Below are 20,620 nucleotides of genomic sequence, written 5' to 3'. Positions count from 1 at the left end.
ATGCACGATTATCATGTTGATAAACAGGTCAGCTCTACACCGACTCAACAATGAGGGTCAATCTTATGAATTAGGAGACAATCGACACGTTCTGAAGAGAAACGGTGCCATGAAAAGTGGGAATAGCGGTATCCCACGACTACGTTCACAAGGGACCACGCTCGATACCAGCATTGTTCCCCTATGCTAATGCCGAGACCTGGGCACATCTCAACAAAGACTGAGCATCTAATTATATAGCCCTTGCGCATCTGAAGCGTCTTTCCAACCTTCGCATGTCTTCGTGCAGAGTCTTCGCTGTACTCAAAGGTTGTGGGTGTAGCCGCAGAGTGGGTCCTCCCGCGCATCTCCAGATTTTCTGCCGACCTCCAAAAACGTAGCGTGAAAGGAACCAACGACATGCGACATCGCAAGAACGATCGAAAGCTCTTGTCCCACAGCACCAGGGAAGCAAGCGGAGCGCACGATGGACGCCCACAAAAAGACCGTGGCGACCATCGCCGCGACGGTGCGCCAGTTCTTTGCGCGCCGCGAGCCGTACCGCATCTTCCACGGCTCGACGAACTCGACGCGGCCACGCACTGCCGCGACGGGCCACACGCGCTCCGTCGACATCAGCGCGCTCGGCCACGTCCTGCAGGTCGACAAGCAGGCGCGGACAGCCCTCGTCGAGCCCAATGTGCCCATGGACCGACTGGTAGCGGCGACGCTGCCGCACGGGCTGGTGCCGCCGGTGGTGATGGAGTTCCCAGGGATTACCGCAGGTGGCGGGTACGCGGGGACGGCGGGCGAGAGCAGCTCGTTCCGGCATGGGTTCTTTGATAGGACAATCAACCGAGTGGAGATGGTGCTGGCCAACGGCGAGGTGGTCGAGGCGACGCCGTCGGCGGACGACAAGCGGCGGGATCTGTTCAAAGGGGCAGCGGGCGCGCTGGGGACGCTGGGCATCACGACGCTGATGGAGTTGCGGCTGGTACCGGCGCGCAACTATGTCCGGACGACGTACCACCGGTGCAACAGCGTGGCCGAGACGATCCAGCTGATTCGGGAGAAGACGGATATGGCGACGGCGCAGAGCAAGAACAAGAAGGAGACCAATGCGTCCGACTACGTCGACGGCATTCTCTTCTCCAAAGACCACGGCGTGGTTGTCACGGGCGAAATGACGGACGACGAGCCACCGCCGGGGCAACATATCCAAACATTCAGCCACCCGCGCGACCCGTGGTTCTATCTGCATGTGCAGGACCGCACCTCTTCGTCGTCGTCATCGCCATCGTCGCCATCGTCACCACCCGTTGTCGAGTACATTCCCCTCGCCGAGTACCTGTTCCGCTACGACCGCGGCGGCTTTTGGGTCGGCCGCTCCGCCTTTTCGTACTTTCCCTTCCCCTTCAACAAGTGGACGCGCTGGTTCCTCGACGACTTTTTGCACACCCGCATGCTGTACAAGGCGCTGCACGCGTCCGGCCAGTCGGCCACCTACATTGTGCAGGATCTGGCCCTGCCGTACAGGACGGCCGAGGCGTTTGTGGACTACACCGCAGAGACGTTTGGCATCTGGCCGCTGTGGCTGTGTCCTCTGCAAGCGCCGGAGCAGCCGACCTTTCATCCGCACGAGAAGCGGGTGCCGGAGACGGGTCCGTCGACGACCGAGTCAAATACGACCACGTCCGCCTCCTCTGCGTCGTCGTCGTCGTCCTCCTCCCTCACTTCGACCCCGACTTCGACTTCGACGGCTGCGCCGTCTGCATCGGCGTCATCAGAGCCCCTGCTCAACATTGGCCTCTGGGGACGCGGCCCTGCTGGCGCCGACGCCGACCGCTGCGTCGCCCTCAACCGCGACCTAGAACACCGCCTCGCGCACCACTTTGGCGGCATGAAGTGGTTCTACGCCCATGCGTATTACGACGAAGATCTCTTTTGGAAGATTTACGACAAGCCCGCATACGACGCCCTGCGCACCAAGTACCACGCCACCACGCTGCCGTCGGTGTACGACAAGATCAAGGTGAACACGGGCCGCAACGCGGCGTCGGGTGCCCCGTCCATGTGGAAGACACGGTGGCCCTTTGCCGCGTTCTACGGACTGCGGCAGGCGATCAAGAGCAAGGCGTATCTGCCGCGGACGCCACCATGGAGGGAGTAACGATAGGGTGGACGTGACGTTGTAATTTTGTGTGTCCTGTATATGCTGTACGATAATTAAAATAGACGTGTAAATAGAAGTCATTTGAGGATCAATATGTGAACGTTCTTGCTCCAGGGTATCAATGGCAAACTGTCATTCTTCATAGGTTTCACGACCCGAATAATAAATCAGACTCTCCTCGCTTCGTCCATCCAACTCAAACGCCCTCGCGTCTCTTGCGCCACACGCGCTGCCGCCGCATCTGTTCGTGGTGCCGCGCGGCGCCGTTGTTCGAGGGCGTCGTTGTCGAAACAGAGTCTACCGACGTGCGACCGGTTTCGGTGCTGTCCGGTTTCGTTGATGCCGCGGCCGTTGCCGACGACGCAGCCGCCAACTCGCCATAGCAGCCGCCGACCCAGCTGCGCCGCCGGTCCGGCACCAGCACCAGCAGGGCCGCCACTTCGTCCGGCGCCTCGTCACATACCCACGAGGAGGCTATGCTGTCGTTGAGCAAGTCGAGGCAAGGGCGGGGGGCTAAAGGGTTAGCACACAGGATACAAACGGGGTCGAAGCAGACAGACAAATCAATACTGCACATCACCGAGAGTACGCACGAACAGCTGCCTCGACGGCTTCATCTTCCAGAGCGGCACTCATGCGTGCCGAGTTGTAGCAGTGGTAGCGGCGCTGCAGGGCGAGCATGCGGTGCCACAAGACGGCGTTGTCGAGTTCGGCCGGTGTGTTGTTCGGCGTCGGCGGATCCCGACATTGTTCTTGGGTCTGCGCTGATGCCTGTGCCTGTTTGTCTGCCTCGGCGCCTTGTAGCTTTGCTTCACAGTACTCGTCCTCCACGGGCGTGATGGCGTCGTCGTCGTCACGGTCAGACAGCGACGACGAAGAAGCCCGCGACGAGAACGAATACCGACGGAAGGCGTCTTGGATATGCATTGTGCGTGACCAGTTGCGGTTCGTGTTTTGAGCGGTTGAAGTGAAGGCGTTTACTGTTTCCACCGACGACCACTATCTTGAGATGATAGCAAACGGTCGTTCAAGGGGTCGACAACTCGCATGCCCAGCGTCCGTATTCTTGTTGTCCGATGCCTTCTGCCGGACGTTCTGAAGGAAACTTTGTTTTGGTGTCTCGTCCTCGTATTTTAGCACAAATGGCTTGTAGTGTCGACGTATGATCTTCGAGTAATGTGTGTAAGTGGCTGAAAGTGTATGACTGAGCGATGACTTTTCAAATGCGCTACTACACGGATGTGTGGTGGATCGACTGACACAATTATAAAGTGAGAATATCGTTACTCTACGACAGGAAAGAAAAAGTACAAAGTGCACATCAGAAAGCTCGGAAACGAGGGAGTGACGAGTTTATTAAGTCGTCAAAGAATGCAGAGACCGTCAAGTGGGGAGGGGGCGACGGGAGGATGTACTTTGTATTTCGTACGTGCCTTGGAAGTTCCGGCACCAAAGCCGACCCAATGCAAAAGGGAAAGCAAAGACCAAAGATGAGCAGGGATCAGCTGTGATTGTTACGATTTTGGGTCACGCCGGTTCCGCAAAACGGCGCCGATTGCAAAATGTGGCGCCTTGGGAGGGGGATGGTATCGGGCTTGCTGATGCTTTCTTTTTTGCGTTACCTTTACAGAGCTCTTTTATTTTTTAGGTCCTATTTAGAGTTTGCCAACGGCAGTCCAGACCACCCAAGGGATATCGCTCGTCAGGTGCGTCAAAAATCAACCCAGAAACCGAAAGATAGCTCGGTCGATGATGCACCGTTGGAGCTTTCCGCTTCAGGAGCTAAGTTGCTAACATCGGCGACCGTTGCAAACGAGACACAAAGCAAGCCTAAGAGACGTGCTGGTGGTCAGAAAAGGATGAGACATTGAGAAGCAATGAGAAACTTGCCCAGCTTTGTCGTTCTGTATCTGTCTCTTATTCGCTAAGCTCACATTTCGCAAACTGACGAGAGCAATCTTTTACTCTGGAATTCACGTGCTTCATTCAAATATACTTTGTGGCCTTCGTTTCGATTTTGGCTTCCTTGGCTCGCCTTATTTCACAATCATCTCGGCGATGAGGTCGGACAACGGAGACAATGGATGACGCTCCAGCTCGCACATCTTTTTTGGCGCATTGCAGGATCGGCGCCCGAACCGGTCGCGATCGGCCACAAGGCGCCGAAAACAGGAGGGTCAAGGTCCAGGGAGGGTTAGCTGCTTGAAGATAATCACAAAATGCGCGCGAATGAAACGGCAGAAACAGTCCGATGATGCGTCCCCGAGACGTATTTCGTACATGTTCGCAGGCTGGCAGGCAGGTAGGGAAATTTTCGAAAGCATTAAAAAGAAACACGAAACGAAATAAAGTGGATGGTGGATGATGACATATTCAAGGCACTAAATCGTGACTTGTACAGAGGAGTAAAGTGTAGAAACACGTCCCGTGCTGGCGAAGAGCGGCATACAGCCAGTCTTGAGACACCACCACGATATACAACAAGAGGTACGGCGTACAGTGCTCCAAACATTCATAGCGGAGAAACGGAGATAGAGCAGTCGTTTCGGCAGTGAAACATTGTGCATACTGCAACTGCAGCTGTGCGCTGCAGGATGAGGGGGGAGAACAACGTAGCGGTGGAGATCAAGTGGTCTCGAGACCATGAAGAAGACGCGATCAGCCACAAAAGACCACCTTGATGCAGTATTTCCGCGCACCATGCCCGGTTATGCCGGCCGGGGTGTGCAGCGGGCGTGTAAGTGAGGGAACGTGCATCTGCATCTGCAATTTGCGTGTGCATTCAACTCCGCATCGCCACATCTCCGGAGTACGTTGCGAAAATCGACGGGACGTTGCAGGAAGTCTCAGCAAGAATCAGAATCGAGTTGCATTTAGAAATGGCACGATGCCCTCCTTTGAGTAAACTACCGGGCTAGTTTCAGGGCATCGCATCATTTGGCGTCCGAGTCTCCCATCACACCACTTAATGCCTGACCAGAAACGACGGGAAAGTGCGGAAGACGAAACAGGTTGATGACATGGCAAGCGTTGCAGATGTGTTGCTTTTTGTGGTCATGTTGAGATCATAACTGGTTCTTATCTGTTGTGTGATCACGCCCGCAGCCGTCGACGGTGCCGTGCCTGAAGATTGCTGTTTGGCCTACTCAAAAATGGCCAGCCATTCAACCTTTGATGAGACCACCAAATGGGAGAATATCTCAGAGCGATTGCGATATCACGAAGCAAACGTTTTTAACACAACCATACCGTCACACTCAGAAATATACCATTGACGATCACAGGATCGGGGGATGACCAAAATGCGAAGGGGGGTTGAGTGGGATGGGGGTTGCAGACGATCATCGTTACTGCTCATATGCCGGCGGCTCGGCATTTGGGCTCCCTGCTTGGCTGCCACTCCTGGTCAGAGTACGAAGTAGGCAGGTAGGATAAAGTGGTCAAAAAAATAGTTTATATTCCCACGGCGTTTGGTTGTGATCCTTGTAACGACATTCATGAAATAAACGCACCTTGTAAGACGGAGCAAAGGCGCCACCCAAATATTCTTTCCCCACGAGAGACTGAAGGACCCGAATCTAGCTGTTCTTGATTCAAACAACACCCGCAAATTTCTATTTACGTCTTATCACCTTTTCGTTACAGTGTAATGTTAGTTTGACGACTGGTTTGGGCGAGTCGCCAGCTTACCGAGCCACTAACGCTCTGGCATGTGTCAGAACACGGCAAAGAAATACGCTCCGTTCAAACGAACGGGGACCCTGGGTAAATAAGCTGGGTGGGGAGATGATATAAGATAACAGATAACGCAAAAAGTTACAAAAATGCTTCCCACGGTGACTGATGTCTCTCGGGTAAGAGGACGAAATTCCCGCGGGCCATCACCAGTTGTGTCTGACGAGTGTACGCAACAAAAACGTACATACGAATCTCCACATAAAAGCAGTAATACAAAAAGCAAAATGCCCTGCAAAAACGATAGGACTTTATTTTAAATTCCTATTAGTCTCTCCGAGTACGGATTTGGAGGAGTTGCTATTCTGTTATTTCAGAGAAATGCACGTTAAATCCCGGTCCTTTTGTGTTCATTGCACGACAGCCCGTAGCTGACAACAAACCTACCCATGCGTATCTCAATAGTTTTAAAGACATATGAATGCGTTGCTCCCATGATTTATCCTCTTCAGTTGCATTGCGCAAGTCATTAACAACAACGCGAGGACATAAGTAAAACACGCGGTGATCTAATTAAAGCTCCTAACCGCAGTGAAACATGTAAAGAAGGTCGAATAATATATATTTAGTTCTCACAATTTGCTTGTGATGATATTCACTACGCTCTGTCTTAAGATGTACTTGTTGAGGCATGTTGATGTCCAGATCAGCCAGAGTTGACTCCAAAATGATGACGTCACAGTGCGGGCTAGGTCCCCTAGCAATACAGCTGAGCTTGTGCTGGCAGGTCCTTACTTAGCTCGCTTAGTTAGTCCCTGTTCCCCATAGCGGCAGCTTCAAGCTTGCTTGGCGTGATAGCATTGTTTTCTGATATTATCCTTCTTGCTGCGTTCTACGATCTATTGTTTTGTTTTAGTGTTTGATTTCTCTGGTGACTCGAGGTTGGAGTTCAGATGGTATTCTTCGCAAATCATGTCATATTTAGTTAATTGTCTTCTTTGTTTGAAACTCTAAAAAGATGAAAACTGAAAGTTTTCATCTTTAAACAATAAAAACAAGCATACATGCCACAATTTTATTTTATTATTAAACCTATTTCCTCCCCGTTGAGCATCTACCTATCATGGTCGGTCAGCCGCCAAGATCACTATTGCCACTTCATGCCAGTAGTACCTGACGCTCGACCTCGGCAATTCCTTTTGATAAAACTGGCAATGATGCATTTTCCCTTCTCTGGACTGACCGTTGTCCTACCGCAGATCTTGTGACAGGTTAGAGTTAACAACTCACTGATCCAACGACAACGGCAAAATCCGGGATCCAGAATCCAGGGTGGGAACTCATGATCAAAAATCGGTGGTTCAAGTTTGCCCGACCCGGAAAACAAATAGCTTTGTCGCTAGATGTTTTGCGATTGGCTGCACTGTCCGTGTGTCCAGTTCGACCAACGGGCCAACCATTGGGCGCTGCTAGTTCCGATGATGGGCGGTGCTCTATGGCCCTCTGTCCGTCCACATCGCCTCACGGTCTAGGCCTCTGTCGCCTCTCTTTTTTTCTTTCTTTCATTCATTTTGTGCTGAGAACCTGGCTGCCTGGTGGTGGTTGTCATCGCGGAATGGCCAACCTGTCGCAACGGGCATCTCACACCAACCGATCGAACTAAACAGCCGACGCCCTGAGGGTGAATTCGAGGCTGCCCGTTATGACTCGTGCAAGCGAAAACTATATCGGCAGGGATGAAATCGATTCGCTGTTGAACATGTTGGCCAGATAGGACTACCAGTTGATCACTGGATCGGGAGACACGTAAAAGTATGTTATAGAGCTATGCAAAATTATCGTTTGCAATGGGCGCGGTTCCTCTGTCACTGCGAGAGACCGAAATTGTGGTATTGTATTCATAAAGAGTTAAGAGTTAGAGCGTATGCCCAGAAAATAGCCCAGATGTTGTGAGAGTGGAAGTTCCAGATGTTAGAAACAGGAATGCGACAACAGCAAACGCATCCTGCTCTTTGAATGTTTAAAAGAACCCCGCGTAATCTATATGATGGAGCTGTCCGATCTGCTCCTTTCAGAGCGTGTATGTCGAGGCAGATGATGTCGTCCTGACGCAAGCAAACCCAATTGTGTCCGGTTGAACAGGCCGGTCCAGGACCTCTATGATGTAAGAAATCCATATGTGGTGGTATCATCGCGAGAAAAAAGAAAGCGAGGCTGGAAGGCTGATGCGAAAATGGTGGTATGCACTCCAGTACATACCATGCCATGCGATGCCCAATAACAGTTAAAATCAAAAAAGAGGGAAGACGGAAGAGAATCTCGCATTGGTCACCAATGGTCACCAATGGTCACCAAGAAATAACCGAAGATCGACCTGTGTCCAAATCGGCACATGCGCCCATGCATGTGTTTTGCGCTGGACCAATGGGGTGGTCCCCATAACTGTCAAGGTGTCCTGCCCGGGCGTCTCATTTGTGTGGCGTTGGCATATTCGTTAGCAGCCCCTGGCTGCACCCGGGCCATGCACGGCCAGCCTGGCCTCCAAAAGGTGGCACCCATTTGTCTTCCAACAAAGCTGGGTTGCCTTTTGCAATCGGGGCTTGGTGCTTGATCTGCTTGGCCAGCTTGGCCTGCGCGAGGCGGTGGACGTCGAAATCGATTGGCTGAAAACGTGTTCAGGCAGCTGCAGCCGCAGCTGCACATCAAACAAAAGCAAACAGACCAAAAGGGCTTCACGACGTGCAGCCTTTTTGGTTTTGTTTTGAGTCGCGTTTGCAGCTTAATTGTTTAAACAAACAGCGCTCGTCGCGCGCTCAATGTTGCTGCTTCTTGCTTTCGTGGCTCTTGTGGTGCTTCCCCGATGGGTTGTACTGAGGACGGTCCCGCGGCCGGCCCCGGTGCATCTCCTCTTCCTCGTCGATGGAGCTGCACGGCGACAGCGCGCTCTCCTCGCCCATACTGCAGCGGCGGTCCTCCTCGTACCAGGTGCAGAGCGGCTTGCCACCGAACATCAGGTCGTCGTCCTCGATAATGGTAACGGATACCCAGGCCTGCTGGTTATCGTAGCTGTCGCTGCTGTCAAAGCCATTGTAGGAGTTGAAAGAGTCGAAGGAGTTGAAGCTGTTGCTGCTGCTGCAGCTGCCGTTGCTGCTATTGCTGGTTGTGCTAATGTTGCCGAAGCGGTCCATCTCGACACTGGTGCCAGTCGTTTCACGACGACGAGATTCTTGTTTGGATGTGTGATGAGAGCTGTGAGCGCCGCAGTTGCTGTGGTTGGTGCTGGACGAGGTAGTATCGTGATGATGCATTGTACGTGCTGGTGTAGATGACTGGACCATGGTGGGAGTAGTTTGTGTGTTGGTGTTGCTTGTGATAGTGCGGAGTAGGTGACGAGTGCGGAGTAAGGCTTGATGCGGCTTGATGTCCTGTTATCGATCCTCTGTCTTCAAGCAGGAAAGCAAGGACGAGGACAAAAACAAAACGCGAAATGACGATATACAAACCCGTGGACGATGTGAGATGAGGAAGAAAAGAGAAAGAAGAGAAAATGAGGGAAAAGAAAAGAATGAACAACAAGACAAGTTCGTGGAGCCGGGCGTGGCTGGCTGAAGCTTGGCCTGGCCCCTAGGCTGACTGTTTGTGTTGGTTGTGCGATTTTCTTGTGTCGGTTTGCCGCGTGATGATTGGTGGATGGGTGGGGGTGGTGGTGTTGGTGTGGGAGGGGGAGCTGGGTTATTATGGGTTTATTATGGGTATTAAAAGCGGGCGTGGCCCCAGGTTAGCGGTCGAAAAGAGGTCGAGCGCCGCGGGGTACGAGGCTTTGGAGCGAGGTGCCGCCGTGTTAGGGTGGTGGTCCGCTGCAATAGGCAGCTGTGTAGGCAGTGCGGAGTGGGATTTGTTCGTTTCTGCCCCGGTCGAGCTACGTGCGGTGGGTTTGCTTCCTTTTTTCAGAGTTGCTTCGAATGTATCGCTCTTGATATGAAATGCAGAAGGAACGAATGGACGAGCGGGAAGATGCAGGTAGAAGAACAGAGAAAGATTGCCTCTTAATAGTGATGTAGAAAATCAAACGCCGATTTGAAAAGGTCGGTCGTGACTAGGAACAAGAAACACGGGCCTGCCGCGTGGACGTGATAGGCGGTCTCTGTAAACGTGACCAGGTCTTGTGCGCGTATTGTGTATGTGTTGTGGTGTGTGTCTGAGATGCTGGTACGTCGGCGAGCGGCGGTGAGTGTTTTGAGCTTGTTTGACTGTGTGGAGGTTGGCGAACCTGACCGAGACGAGGAGATGCTAAGGACTTGAGGAGGGTAGGAGAGGGGGCTGCTTATTGCGTGTTAGACGATAAAGGATCTGTGATCTGTCTTGCATTCCTGGTTTATGTGATTTTTCTCCGATGGGTGATCTCGTGTGTTGTGCACCATACAGTCCGCCTTCCAAAATCAGAAAGAAAAGAAGCCGATCAAGAAATTATCAGTCAAGAGATCGAGAGAGGCAAAAGAGCAAAAGAGCAAAGGAGCAAAAGGTTAAAACGATCACAAGAATTCACAAGCGAAGATGACATAGGCAGCGCAACATTATATATAAGATATGGGCGAAAGTTATGTCCTGTCTCACTGGGGCAAGAAGGGCAACGTAGGGCCGGTGGCTCGGTCAACCCGGGCTGTGCTGGGAATATAAAGGCGACAAACTTCCCAAATGGGACAGATGTGCCAACCTCGCCTGACTTGCCCGCCGCAAAGCAAGATTCCCGGGTCCAAGTGGAACATAGTCATGACGCCAACGACCCGAGAGATTGGGGGCGACGAAAAGGTTGTGCCAAGTATCTTTTTCTGGGTCCTTCCTATTCTCTTACGGTTCGGGGCACTTTCCTGCTGAAGACAAAGACGCAGGCCCTGTAAATGTTTTGCCATAGAGAAGGACCCGGACACGGGAAAACAAAGGCGGAAAAGGGCGGAAAGCTCGTGTTCTAAAGTGTCTCACCCTATCCTTTCTTTCACTCGCATTCGGGGCTCTTGGCTCTCGGCGCACCTTTCCCTTTCGCAGTCGCTTTTCCGCTGTGGCGAATTCCGGAGACCAACTGAAGGACAATTTTAACGAATAAGGAAAGCGCTAGCAAGACCTGGCCGTTGGGCCTTGTGGTCTGAAAGGGCCTGGCCATAGGGATATTACGGCCCTGCGATTCGATCTGATACGGCGCTAACCCTGTTATTTAGTGAGCGCTTTGCACTGGCAACGAAAATTAGCACAAATGGGAACGCGATGAGATAAAGGCAAAATGGTAAGGGCAAAATGGAGAGGTGAAAACCCACCAACAAGTGGACACGACTTCTTTTTGCAAGACAGTATTTCCACAAACGGGTTTGCTGCGTGGCATTTCGGCGGGCAAACGATAGCGCAATATGCTGACAGCGTGGGCGTGAGCAATGGGCCCTGTCCAGATGCCAATAACTCAGTGGCAGACTATTGGCAGCTGAGAATATTGACAGCTATTCATATGGAGGCTGAGAGGCTGTGATGTGCAAGTTCCATTGTTTGCTGCCTGCATCTCCGCCTTTTCGCAAAGCAACAAGGCCAGTATCGCTCCAAAAGTAGGGCAAACATGCGGGATGAAGTGGCGGGCCTCCTTCTTCCTTTGCATGTCGCACAATCTAGGGAATAGGAGTCCTTCGTCTGTCATTCGTTCCGTATGTTCTCGTTTGGATGTACCTTCCTGCTCTCGTGTACGTACACGTCGCGCTCTCGGGCACACGTCAGAGAGGCAGGTCCTTCCAGTTGCCTAATTCGGCAAGCCGTCTTCCCGCGCGCACTGTCTTTGGTAATCGTGTTGTCCACCTTTGCCCGTTACTTCCTTCCACTTTCGTGCGGTGGGCAGGACGGAGGACTCTTCCATGTTGAAGCTTCGTAGCCCGTCGAATCAGGGAACAGAATCAAACAGCGGCTCGCAACAATTGTGCCATCGAAAGAGGCATACGATCGTATCGTACGAAAAGACGCCAGTCTTATTGCTTCCCAACGAGGCTAATGTCACCAGAACACCAACAGCAGTGATACTCGACATCCAACAACGAAAGGGCGAGGAGTTTGGGCACAAGGAAGTCCCTTTACGAGGCTGATGTGGTGCTGTTTTTGCGTCTCCATCAATAACGCCGAAAACGCCTCCATAGGGCTGTGGAAAAGTGGAGTGCGTAGGATTGCCAGGCAGTCTGCACAGCATTTCTGCCCGGTTCGCTCAATACGGGCCTGAAAATACGGGGGCTGACATGGCGTGGTGGCTTTCGTTATTGGTCTTGGCGGCGACACGTTACATACTCTGATACTCTCGAAAAAGCACAGTGACAGCGCACAGGAGTTGTAACGAGGTTGATATCAAAAGCCAGTCAACAAAATATCTCGATCCGAAAGGAACGAGGGGTCGGCTGGGGCTCCTCGGTTGCGCGCATCCGGGACAAAAACAAAATACGAACAGCGCAGCTCCCGTCAGCTGATGGAGGCGCACTTCCAAGCAATGCCTTACAAGCTTCAAGTTCACGACGCCCAGACCTTGTGCCGAGGTGGTGTCGTCATCGCGGCCCACGCAGATTGCCAAAAATAAGCTCTTTTTTGGCAACTAACAACCCTTGGCCAGGTACCGCAACACGAACAGTGTACAGCCATCTTGTTCCTGTTACAACCCATGGGCCTGACTTCTTGTCCGTCATTTTGAATTATATTCTCGGTAGCTGCTCTGCAGCGGCTTAAATGATTCCCTGGACAGCGACAGACTCAGCGGGTGATCTCATCGTGCGGCATAACCCCTGTCCCTTTCCATCCTTTAGAAGCGGCCGGCATCAATCCGGATCTCCCCAACGTACAGATTTGTTACCACAGTCGCCAAATCTTACACATATTGCTTCCGAGTGCCGTATTCGAGTTAACGGCATCAATTCCAAATCAATATACCAAATTACAAAAACTAAAAGCCGCTACAGAAACCTCCGAAGACGCCGTAACGCCATCCTTTACTGATCTCAGTATGGACGCCTGCTTGCAAAATGAATCATGTTCCGGCCTTGGTCATACGCCACAACATAGTTTCGTTGCCAGGTCGCGCCGATGACTTGCAGATTACCAGCCACCTCACCCCCGTTGGCGATGGACGAGAAGCAAACATTCTCGTAGCCCGGCCGCCCGTTGAGCGACCGCACGATCATGTCGCGCGGGTCCAAGGGCATGAGCACGCCGCCCGTCGTCACGCCCTTCGCCGTCGTTCCCCCGATCCGGTATGCCACAAACGGCGCTTTGGCATCACAGTCGACAACAAAATAGTTGAGCGTTTCGTTGAACCTGGCCGGCGGAACGAAAAGGCTGTTGATTGGGATGGCGGCCACTTGCGGGACAAAGTTGGGCGACGTGCCGCTGTCCACGATTGTCTGAAAGACGGGTGAGGTGGTCAAGTTGTCTGACTTGATCGCAATGTCTACTGAGGCAGCTGAAGAGATGTTGGTTCGCGGCGGGCCATACACGAGCTGTACTGTCGTGGCATAGAAGGAGGGACCGCTGTTTGGATTATTCAGCATGCCGTATTCCGTCTCGATGGGCACACTGGTAAAGTTACCCGTGTAGTACGATGACGGCACGAGTCCGCCGAGGGCAAGTGCCCCAGCCGACTTCCAGTGCGGCGTACCGGGTGGCACCCGGTCAATGGCCAGCGTAAACACAGGCGCGATTGTGTCATTGTTTTGACGTTGGTTTTGTTGTCGATTTTGCTTGCTCTTGCCTTGCTTGGCCAAGTTTGTGAAGAATGGGTCATATTGGACAAACCGGGGCGCATCGGTGCCGCGACCGCTACGCATCACGGCCGATGTCACTGCCGGAAACGACAGCCCGAGCAAGCCAGACGTCACTCCGTCGCCCAACCACACGGCTTCTTCCACAATGGCGACTTGCTGGCGAGGGACGGTCAGCCCGCCTACTGTGATGGGCGCAAACACCATGGATCCGTTCAGCGCTTCGTTCTCGGGTGAATAGGCCACCCGCAGCTCTTGCGATGTGATGTTGGCAAAGTTGCCTTTGTCAACGTCGTACAGGGGACCGAAATTGCACGACGCTTGCGTCAAGTTGTTGATGCTCCCTCCGGTGGGCAGGGCGTCGTCTGAAAGAGTGTTGGCCTTGATGCTCGGCAGACCCTGGCAGACAAATCGGTTCGACACCGCAAACGTGTCGGAGCTACCTGTGTCTATATAACTCACAATGGTCTGGCCGCCAGCCGCTTCGCCGGCCTTGTTACCCCAAGTAACGTTGACGACCGGATAGACACCACTGAAAATGGTGCCCGTGACGGCATTGGTGACCACACCTCCGGACTGCACCGTGTTTGTCGTTGGTCTGTCGCGGTCCCACATCTGCCACCACCGCTTCCTGATTTCTGACGATTCGCGTTGGGCCTCTCTTACTTGAAGACGTGCCCGTGCCGGGCTGTGGAAGACGTCTGGATTCGGGTGGCTGCCGAGGGTGAGGACATTCTCAGATAATGCATCCGGAATGGCGAGACTTGTATGAGCAAAGATATGTGCGTTGGTAATGCTGTGCGCGGCCGCATCTCGAGTGTGTGGCAGGACACTGGCCGACGCGAGCCATGAACAAGCCAACACCAACATCACCAAGTGTGATGAAATCGGTACCATATTCATAGTGTACAAAATTCCATGGAGAAAGACACATAGAGCAACGAGATTTCTTCTCGATTTCTTCTCGATTTCTTCTCCGTAAGTAGGTAGCAAGTCCTAAAGATTCAAATGAAAATGTTTTGGGCGTCCGTGGAAGATATTTGATAAATCATCAGGACATTTCTTCCAGCATTGCATTTGAGTATCTTGGAGAGGACAAGAACGCATCACGCATGATTTCTTCCCCCGATCACTCAAATTAAGGATCGTGAGGATTGAAAAGTATATGGCAGTTGGAAAGTGGTATTTATTGACTACAAATTTAGCCGCGATTTACTGCGGTTGTTGCTCCCCATCTAGAATCCTCAGCAACGATCTTACGGGGTATTGAAACTAAAACATTTCCATTTTCGGCGATCTGTGCACTCATACATATAGCACCCTACGACGCAGCACTTTATCCCGAAATTCTTCTTCGTGCCTATTACTACGTATACTGTTATAGCTCCAATCCAGCAGGAGGCACCAGCATTCTACAACCTTTTTTTGGTCTTTTAGTAAAATAAATTTAGAACAACGCTGTTTATAGCCATAGAATATCTGCAATGTTACTCCCATACTGAGCAGACTTGGCTGATATTTGCCTTACCTAACCAAGGCAACCTCTCGTCTGTTCTACGCAATAGTATGTTCATTAAACTTCTTTTTGTTTCCTAAGCTTCGCGCTCTTGTGACATCATATTACTCATTTCTTCGCCTAGGGCATCCACGGCGCTGCTCAAAACTGCGCGGTACTGTTCCCGGTACTCCATGGCCAGGCGTTCCTGGCGCGTCTTGGCCACGTACTCGCCGTCTTCAAGGAGTGCTGCGATGTATGATGGAGGGTCTGTGTCTTGCAGTGTTTCTAAGTCGCTGTCGAATTTCTGAAGTAGAACAAAATGGATGTTGCGGCTGTGTTGGGCGAATATTGAACTGCCGTCCTCTGAAAACTTCGTCTGGAATACCAGGTCCATGATAGCTTCCCGCAGTTCGGCGAGTGGGAGAATGGCATTGACGTCGTCCATTGGCAGCGTCAGGTACTGTTGGCCATGGGACGCGGCCACTGCAGCGCGCTGCAGTGTTTCACGGTCCTCGGGCTTAATCATATGAGACAACATGTCCCATAGCAACCCATCCTCGATAAGGGAAAATCCCGGTGAGCGCCGACTTTCTGGCATCGAGTCGACTTGTTGATCTCGTGGTAATCGGGCACGCCCAACCACGGACGACGGTTCAGCAATGGGGCGGAGGGACAACAGAAAGTCTGGATGGGTGTCCACGTGTCCCGCCACCCCGTCCGAGACACCACGAGCCAACGCACCTCGCTTTCGGAGATGGACGTAGTCGTTGTGCATATTATCCTCCGGGGGTAAGGTAAACCCATAGCCCACAAGCAGCTCACTGTTCGTCTTCGAGCCGTAGTTGTTGAACACCTCCTGCCCCTGGCCATAACCGGTCCCTGTGTAGAATACAATGGCATGTTCATTTGTGCCACTGGGAGCCGGCGTCAGCACAGTCGAGCTGTTGAGCGACTGTCGTGACGCGTCGACCACGGGCAGCCATCTAATGCTGGCGCGCGGGTCGTGGTTCCCAATATCTAGGGCCGGGAAGAGAATGGAGAAGTCGTCGGTGCCGCAGCCTTCTGGCAACCTGGCGTGGTTCACAGCTGCCAGATGCCGTGGGTCGATGCTGCTTCCATCTTGAGCTGCACCGTTGGCGTCTCGTGTCAAGACGGCCTTGATCTCGTCGGTCAGAACCAGCGACGGCCGGAAGCTGCGGCTCGTGAAGATGCAGTACGCCCACTGGTACAGCGCAAATGTGTATTTGGGGTCCTGCAAGACAGCCCACGCCGCTCTGAACTCAGTATCGATGCGCTGCCTCATCTCTTCGGCCGCTACTTCGGCATTGGTGCCCTTAAGTAAGGCTAGAGCAATATCGCTGCCCTTCTCTTCTCCAACCTTGCGCCATACGGCAGGCAGTGCCCAGGCGTTGTAGTTTTGTGGTTGTGGCAGTGTTGCAATGTAGGGGGCCCAAGCCGAGTCTTGGCCCTTGAGAACTTGCTGCATCAGAAAAAACCGGCCGATGACGTGCGGCGGTACTTGCTGCATAAATTCTGGCGAAAAGACAGGACGTATAGCACCACCATCTTGTGTCGAGGCCTTTCCCAAAGGACAGCCACCCCCGAGAGCATTCAAATAGGAGAGTGATGTCGATATCGGGCATACGACAACGGGCTCGTCAGCCTGAACTCCTGCTGGGCTGCTTCTCCGCACCTGAAACGACAGCCCAGAGTCAGCAGTGTTGCGTACATCTACCAATTTGTGAATTTGGCCCTGGTGCTCAGACTGAAACCACTGGAGAAGCTGGTCTGTGTATGGCGTAAGATCCACGTCGGGCAACTTTGATGGCAGTTCATGAGCGCTTCGCATGACATCTTCGGTAGGCTCCATTGAGCCGTGTGTGGACGAATGGTTTAGTTCCGGTATTCATGGGATAAGCCATAGACCTCTCAGCTTCAGCTCAATTTTGTTTTAGCTAGGCCGACCCAGCAATCCTCGATTGTTCTTGCTTCTCTTTCTGCCTTGGAACATCACGAAGCTTCAGTTTGTGGTAGTGGAGGTCTAGCATCACACGTGACATTATGCAAATATTCACGTGATGTTTTATTCGGACACGGAAAAACCTAAACCGCTTAGCCTTCTCCGTCTGTGACGTTCCTGCGACTGGCGGCAAATGAGATTTTAATTTCTTTCGCCGCCCATCTCCCCTTTTGACCCCAGCCTTTTTGCGACGCGCCATCCACTTCGACAGGTTTTCATTTTCCATTTTCTGCCACGAGATCTTTCCCCCTCATTTCTCTTCCTCCTCCAGTCTTTGTACTATGCTCTCTGCTTGTTTTTGAACCCTGACACTTCAGCTTGGTAGTTGTTTTGAGGTCTCTCCTTTCTGTCCCCATCGCGACGACATCCCTTTTATTGTTTCCTATTCTCTATTCTTTACTCGCCAACTCTATTGTACCTCGTGTGCTTTTACCCCTCCCCACTTCAAGTAGTCTGCTATTGACGTGTGGCCCTCGCTGAAAGACAATATCTGACTCTGTTTCTTCTCTGCTGCTGATTTGCCTGCTGCTTGAACGTGCACTTGTCGAGATAAAGCTCTTGTAACTGCGGGATATCAACGGCAACAAGCGACCAAAACAAGGACTCTCCGCCTGTCTCGTGCTCGACGTACATGATACCCGACCCACAACGCCATCTCGACGGCATCTGCGCGTGAGAAACCTGCAAACAACCCCAGCCTCGAATCATTGCTATTGTTATTGTTATCGGCTCTTGATTTGATAATATTGCAAGCCGAAGGACTGCTGGGCAACAAACAGCATCTACACCATCGACCCGCATCTTTTGTGCTGTATCTTTAAAGCGTGATTGCTGCGATTGCTGCTACTGGGACCGCGAGTGACTTGGTGCTACATCCACGCGAGCCAAATAGGACTATTGACCTCCCTGCAAAAACGACGGGCAAATCCCGAAGAACACAACGAACAAATCAAAGACCACGTCATGGCTGACATGACCAATCTCGAGTCCATTCTAGCGACTCTAGGTAAGTGAATGATCTTCTGCAAGCATTTCAAGACACGGCGGGCACAATGACAAACAATTCATTTTGTGCTGCTTCATCGACAAACTGCTATTGTTATATCCTGTATCTTGCCCTCCACTTTTGCTCCATGTTGCTTTGCTCTCTTTGTTGCAGCCACGTCCTGTTCCTGGGACGCTGGCATATGGCGTGAAATGACTTGAAAGGACCATGCATTTGACCACACTGATGCCTTTGGATAATTTCCGTATGACGGGTCCTCGCATGGTGCTTTTGTTGCATGTTGCGGGACTGTTTGCTGCCCGTTGTCATGTTTCTTGGTCGGGATCCACTACTGTGCCCGTTTGTCTCTTGTTGTCTCGCTTCACGTCGTTGCCAAGCTCATAAATTTGTTCGTTTGTCTGACCGTGCATGTGTCCTTTTCTAGCGGCCCAGAAACCTGCCGACTCAAATACGCCGCCGCAAGGCCAACAGGCGTATCCTCCACCACCTGGCACAGCGCCTGGTACGGGTCCTTATGCGCCTTCTGCATCATCTGGCTTTCCGAAGCCGACAACAAGCGGTAGCCTGGACTTGAGTGCGCCGGCCGTCGTAGGTGGCGGCAACGTCAGCATCCAAGAAGCCATTGCGCGTGCCAAGGCCCACGCCGCCCAGAACGGTGTTGCCTCGTACGACAGACCCATCACATATGCACCGCCTCCTGCTACGGCACCACCGCCGCCGGGTGGACCTCCTGAGGGCCATCGCTACCGTAGCTCGCGCTCCCGCTCTCCACCTCCTGCCCGGAGAGGCGGCAACGACTACCGCGAGAACCACAATCCCTACCGCGACGAGCGCCGCGACTACGGTGGCGGCGGCGGCCGTAGCCACCCCTACTCGCCTGCCGGACACCACGGCGACCGTGGCAGCGACCGCCACAACGACTCATTCTCGCCACGCGGTGCCCACGGTGGCCGGCGCGACCGCTCACCTGGCCGTGGCGACGGCGGTGGTGCGGGCAGCAATTCCGAGGTCATCGAGGTCCAGGCCGGTCTGGTCGGCCTCATCATTGGCCGCCAGGGCGAGAACCTGCGCCGCATCGAGGGCGAGACCCAGTGCCGCGTGCAGTTCTTAGCCCCTGCCAATCAGGAAGACCCGATGCGCCAGTGCAAGATTTCCGGCCAGCCTCCCAACCGCGCCGAGGCCAAGGCTGCCATCTTCAAGATGGTGGACGACAGCGCTGGTCCTGGTCCTGGTCCTGGCGGCCGGTTTGGTGGTCCTGGTGGTCCCCGTGGCGGCCAGAGCGAGCGTATGGGCCAGCAGGTGGTGCCTGGCGAAGGCGAGGAACTCGTCCAGATCATGATTCCGGACCGGACCGTGGGCCTGATCATTGGCCGCGGCGGCGAGACCATTCGTGATCTGCAGGAGCGGAGCGGTTGCCACATCAACATCGTCGGCGAGTCTAAGAGCGTCAGCGGTCTGCGTCCTGTCAACCTTGTCGGCGGCCGTGCAGAGACGACGCACGCCAAGGAGCTCATCATGGAGATTGTGGACAGTGACACCCGCAACGGTGGGCCTGGTGGTCCTCCTAGCGGTGGTGGCCCTGGTGGTCCTCCATTCCGGCAGGGTGGTGGCGGTGGTGGCGGCGGCTACGGTGGTCCAGGCGGTGGTCCCGGCGGTGGCTATGGAGGAGGTGGCGGTGGTGACCGTATCAACGACTCTATGTTTGTCCCCGCAGAGGCTGTCGGCATGATCATTGGCAAGGGCGGCGAGACCATCCGCGAGATGCAGAGCAGCACCGGCTGCAAGATCAATGTGTCGCAGACGCCCGGTGCCAACGAGAACGAGCGCGAGATAGGGCTCATCGGTACTCAGGAAGCCATTGAGCGCGCCAAGATTGCCATTGAGGAGAAGGTCGAGGCTGTGCGCCAAAAGAACAGTGGCGGTGGATACGGCGGTCCTGGCGGCGGTCGAGGCCGTGGCCGCGAAGGTGGTGATGGCGGCGGCTACCGTCAACAGCGGGACTACGACAACCAGGGCGGCTATGGTGGTGGTGGACGCGGCGGTGGTGATGGGGGTCCTGGCCGTGGCGGTCCAGGTGGCCCTGGCGGCCAGCCCACCAGCGACGACCCGAATGCAGACCCGTACGCAGCATACGGCGGCTATGCAGCATACGTTGCGCTCTGGTACCAGGCACTGGCTCAGCAGCAGCAGGGCGGCGGCGGCGCGCCCCCTCCAGCACCTGGCCAGTAGACACTGGCATGCACCTTATTGCCGTACGACATTTTACGAATCGATTCATCACAGTAATTGTGAGGCGATGCAGCTTGTTGTCAACATGTGGAAGGTTTTGGAGGAGGTAATTTGATGCTCTGTTTTGTCATTATGGTATTCTATCACCGGAAAGGACCAAAAAAAATGGGCATGTTGTTATTATGATACCACCATTAGGGATCTGTATTCTGTTTTATTCTATTTGAGGGACCGCCTTTGAATTTTCTTTGCATTACTAAATATGTACTGTCCG

The 20,620-nt window shown here is 53.3% G+C and overlaps 6 protein-coding genes across 6 annotated transcripts; 2 read left to right on the top strand and 4 right to left on the bottom strand.

Moving 5' to 3' along the window:
* Positions 1-466: 466 nt before the first annotated feature.
* Positions 467-2,149, top strand: SPBR_08355 (delta24-sterol reductase; the record flags this gene model as incomplete). The annotated part of the gene is made up of 1 exon (XM_040766593.1): positions 467-2,149. The coding sequence occupies one exon, from the start codon at positions 467-469 to the stop codon at positions 2,147-2,149; it is 1,683 nt and encodes a 560-aa protein (XP_040614353.1).
* Positions 2,150-2,348: 199 nt separating this feature from the next.
* On the bottom strand, positions 2,349-3,079 carry SPBR_08673 (uncharacterized protein; the record flags this gene model as incomplete). Its single annotated transcript, XM_040766911.1, has 2 exons — positions 2,349-2,665; positions 2,746-3,079. The coding sequence occupies 2 exons, from the start codon at positions 3,077-3,079 to the stop codon at positions 2,349-2,351; spliced, it is 651 nt and encodes a 216-aa protein (XP_040614352.1).
* A 5,561-nt stretch (positions 3,080-8,640) lies between these two features.
* Positions 8,641-9,165, bottom strand: SPBR_08728 (uncharacterized protein; the record flags this gene model as incomplete). Its single annotated transcript, XM_040766966.1, has 1 exon — positions 8,641-9,165. The coding sequence occupies one exon, from the start codon at positions 9,163-9,165 to the stop codon at positions 8,641-8,643; it is 525 nt and encodes a 174-aa protein (XP_040614351.1).
* A 3,669-nt stretch (positions 9,166-12,834) lies between these two features.
* Positions 12,835-14,463, bottom strand: SPBR_08374 (uncharacterized protein; the record flags this gene model as incomplete). Its single annotated transcript, XM_040766612.1, has 1 exon — positions 12,835-14,463. The coding sequence occupies one exon, from the start codon at positions 14,461-14,463 to the stop codon at positions 12,835-12,837; it is 1,629 nt and encodes a 542-aa protein (XP_040614350.1).
* A 722-nt stretch (positions 14,464-15,185) lies between these two features.
* SPBR_08323 (set domain containing protein) lies at positions 15,186-16,961 on the bottom strand (the record flags this gene model as incomplete). Its single annotated transcript, XM_040766561.1, has 2 exons — positions 15,186-16,613; positions 16,821-16,961. 2 exons carry the CDS (start codon positions 16,959-16,961, stop codon positions 15,186-15,188), a joined length of 1,569 nt encoding a protein of 522 aa, XP_040614349.1.
* A 1,113-nt stretch (positions 16,962-18,074) lies between these two features.
* On the top strand, positions 18,075-20,346 carry SPBR_08212 (far upstream element-binding protein; the record flags this gene model as incomplete). The annotated part of the gene is made up of 2 exons (XM_040766450.1): positions 18,075-18,117; positions 18,542-20,346. The coding sequence occupies 2 exons, from the start codon at positions 18,075-18,077 to the stop codon at positions 20,344-20,346; spliced, it is 1,848 nt and encodes a 615-aa protein (XP_040614348.1).
* Positions 20,347-20,620: the final 274 nt, after the last annotated feature.

This window comes from Sporothrix brasiliensis, assembly GCF_000820605.1.
Source record: "Sporothrix brasiliensis 5110 chromosome Unknown Cont22, whole genome shotgun sequence".
Classification (NCBI taxonomy): Eukaryota; Fungi; Ascomycota; class Sordariomycetes; order Ophiostomatales; family Ophiostomataceae; genus Sporothrix; species Sporothrix brasiliensis.
This window is presented reverse-complemented; position numbering and strand designations above follow the sequence as displayed.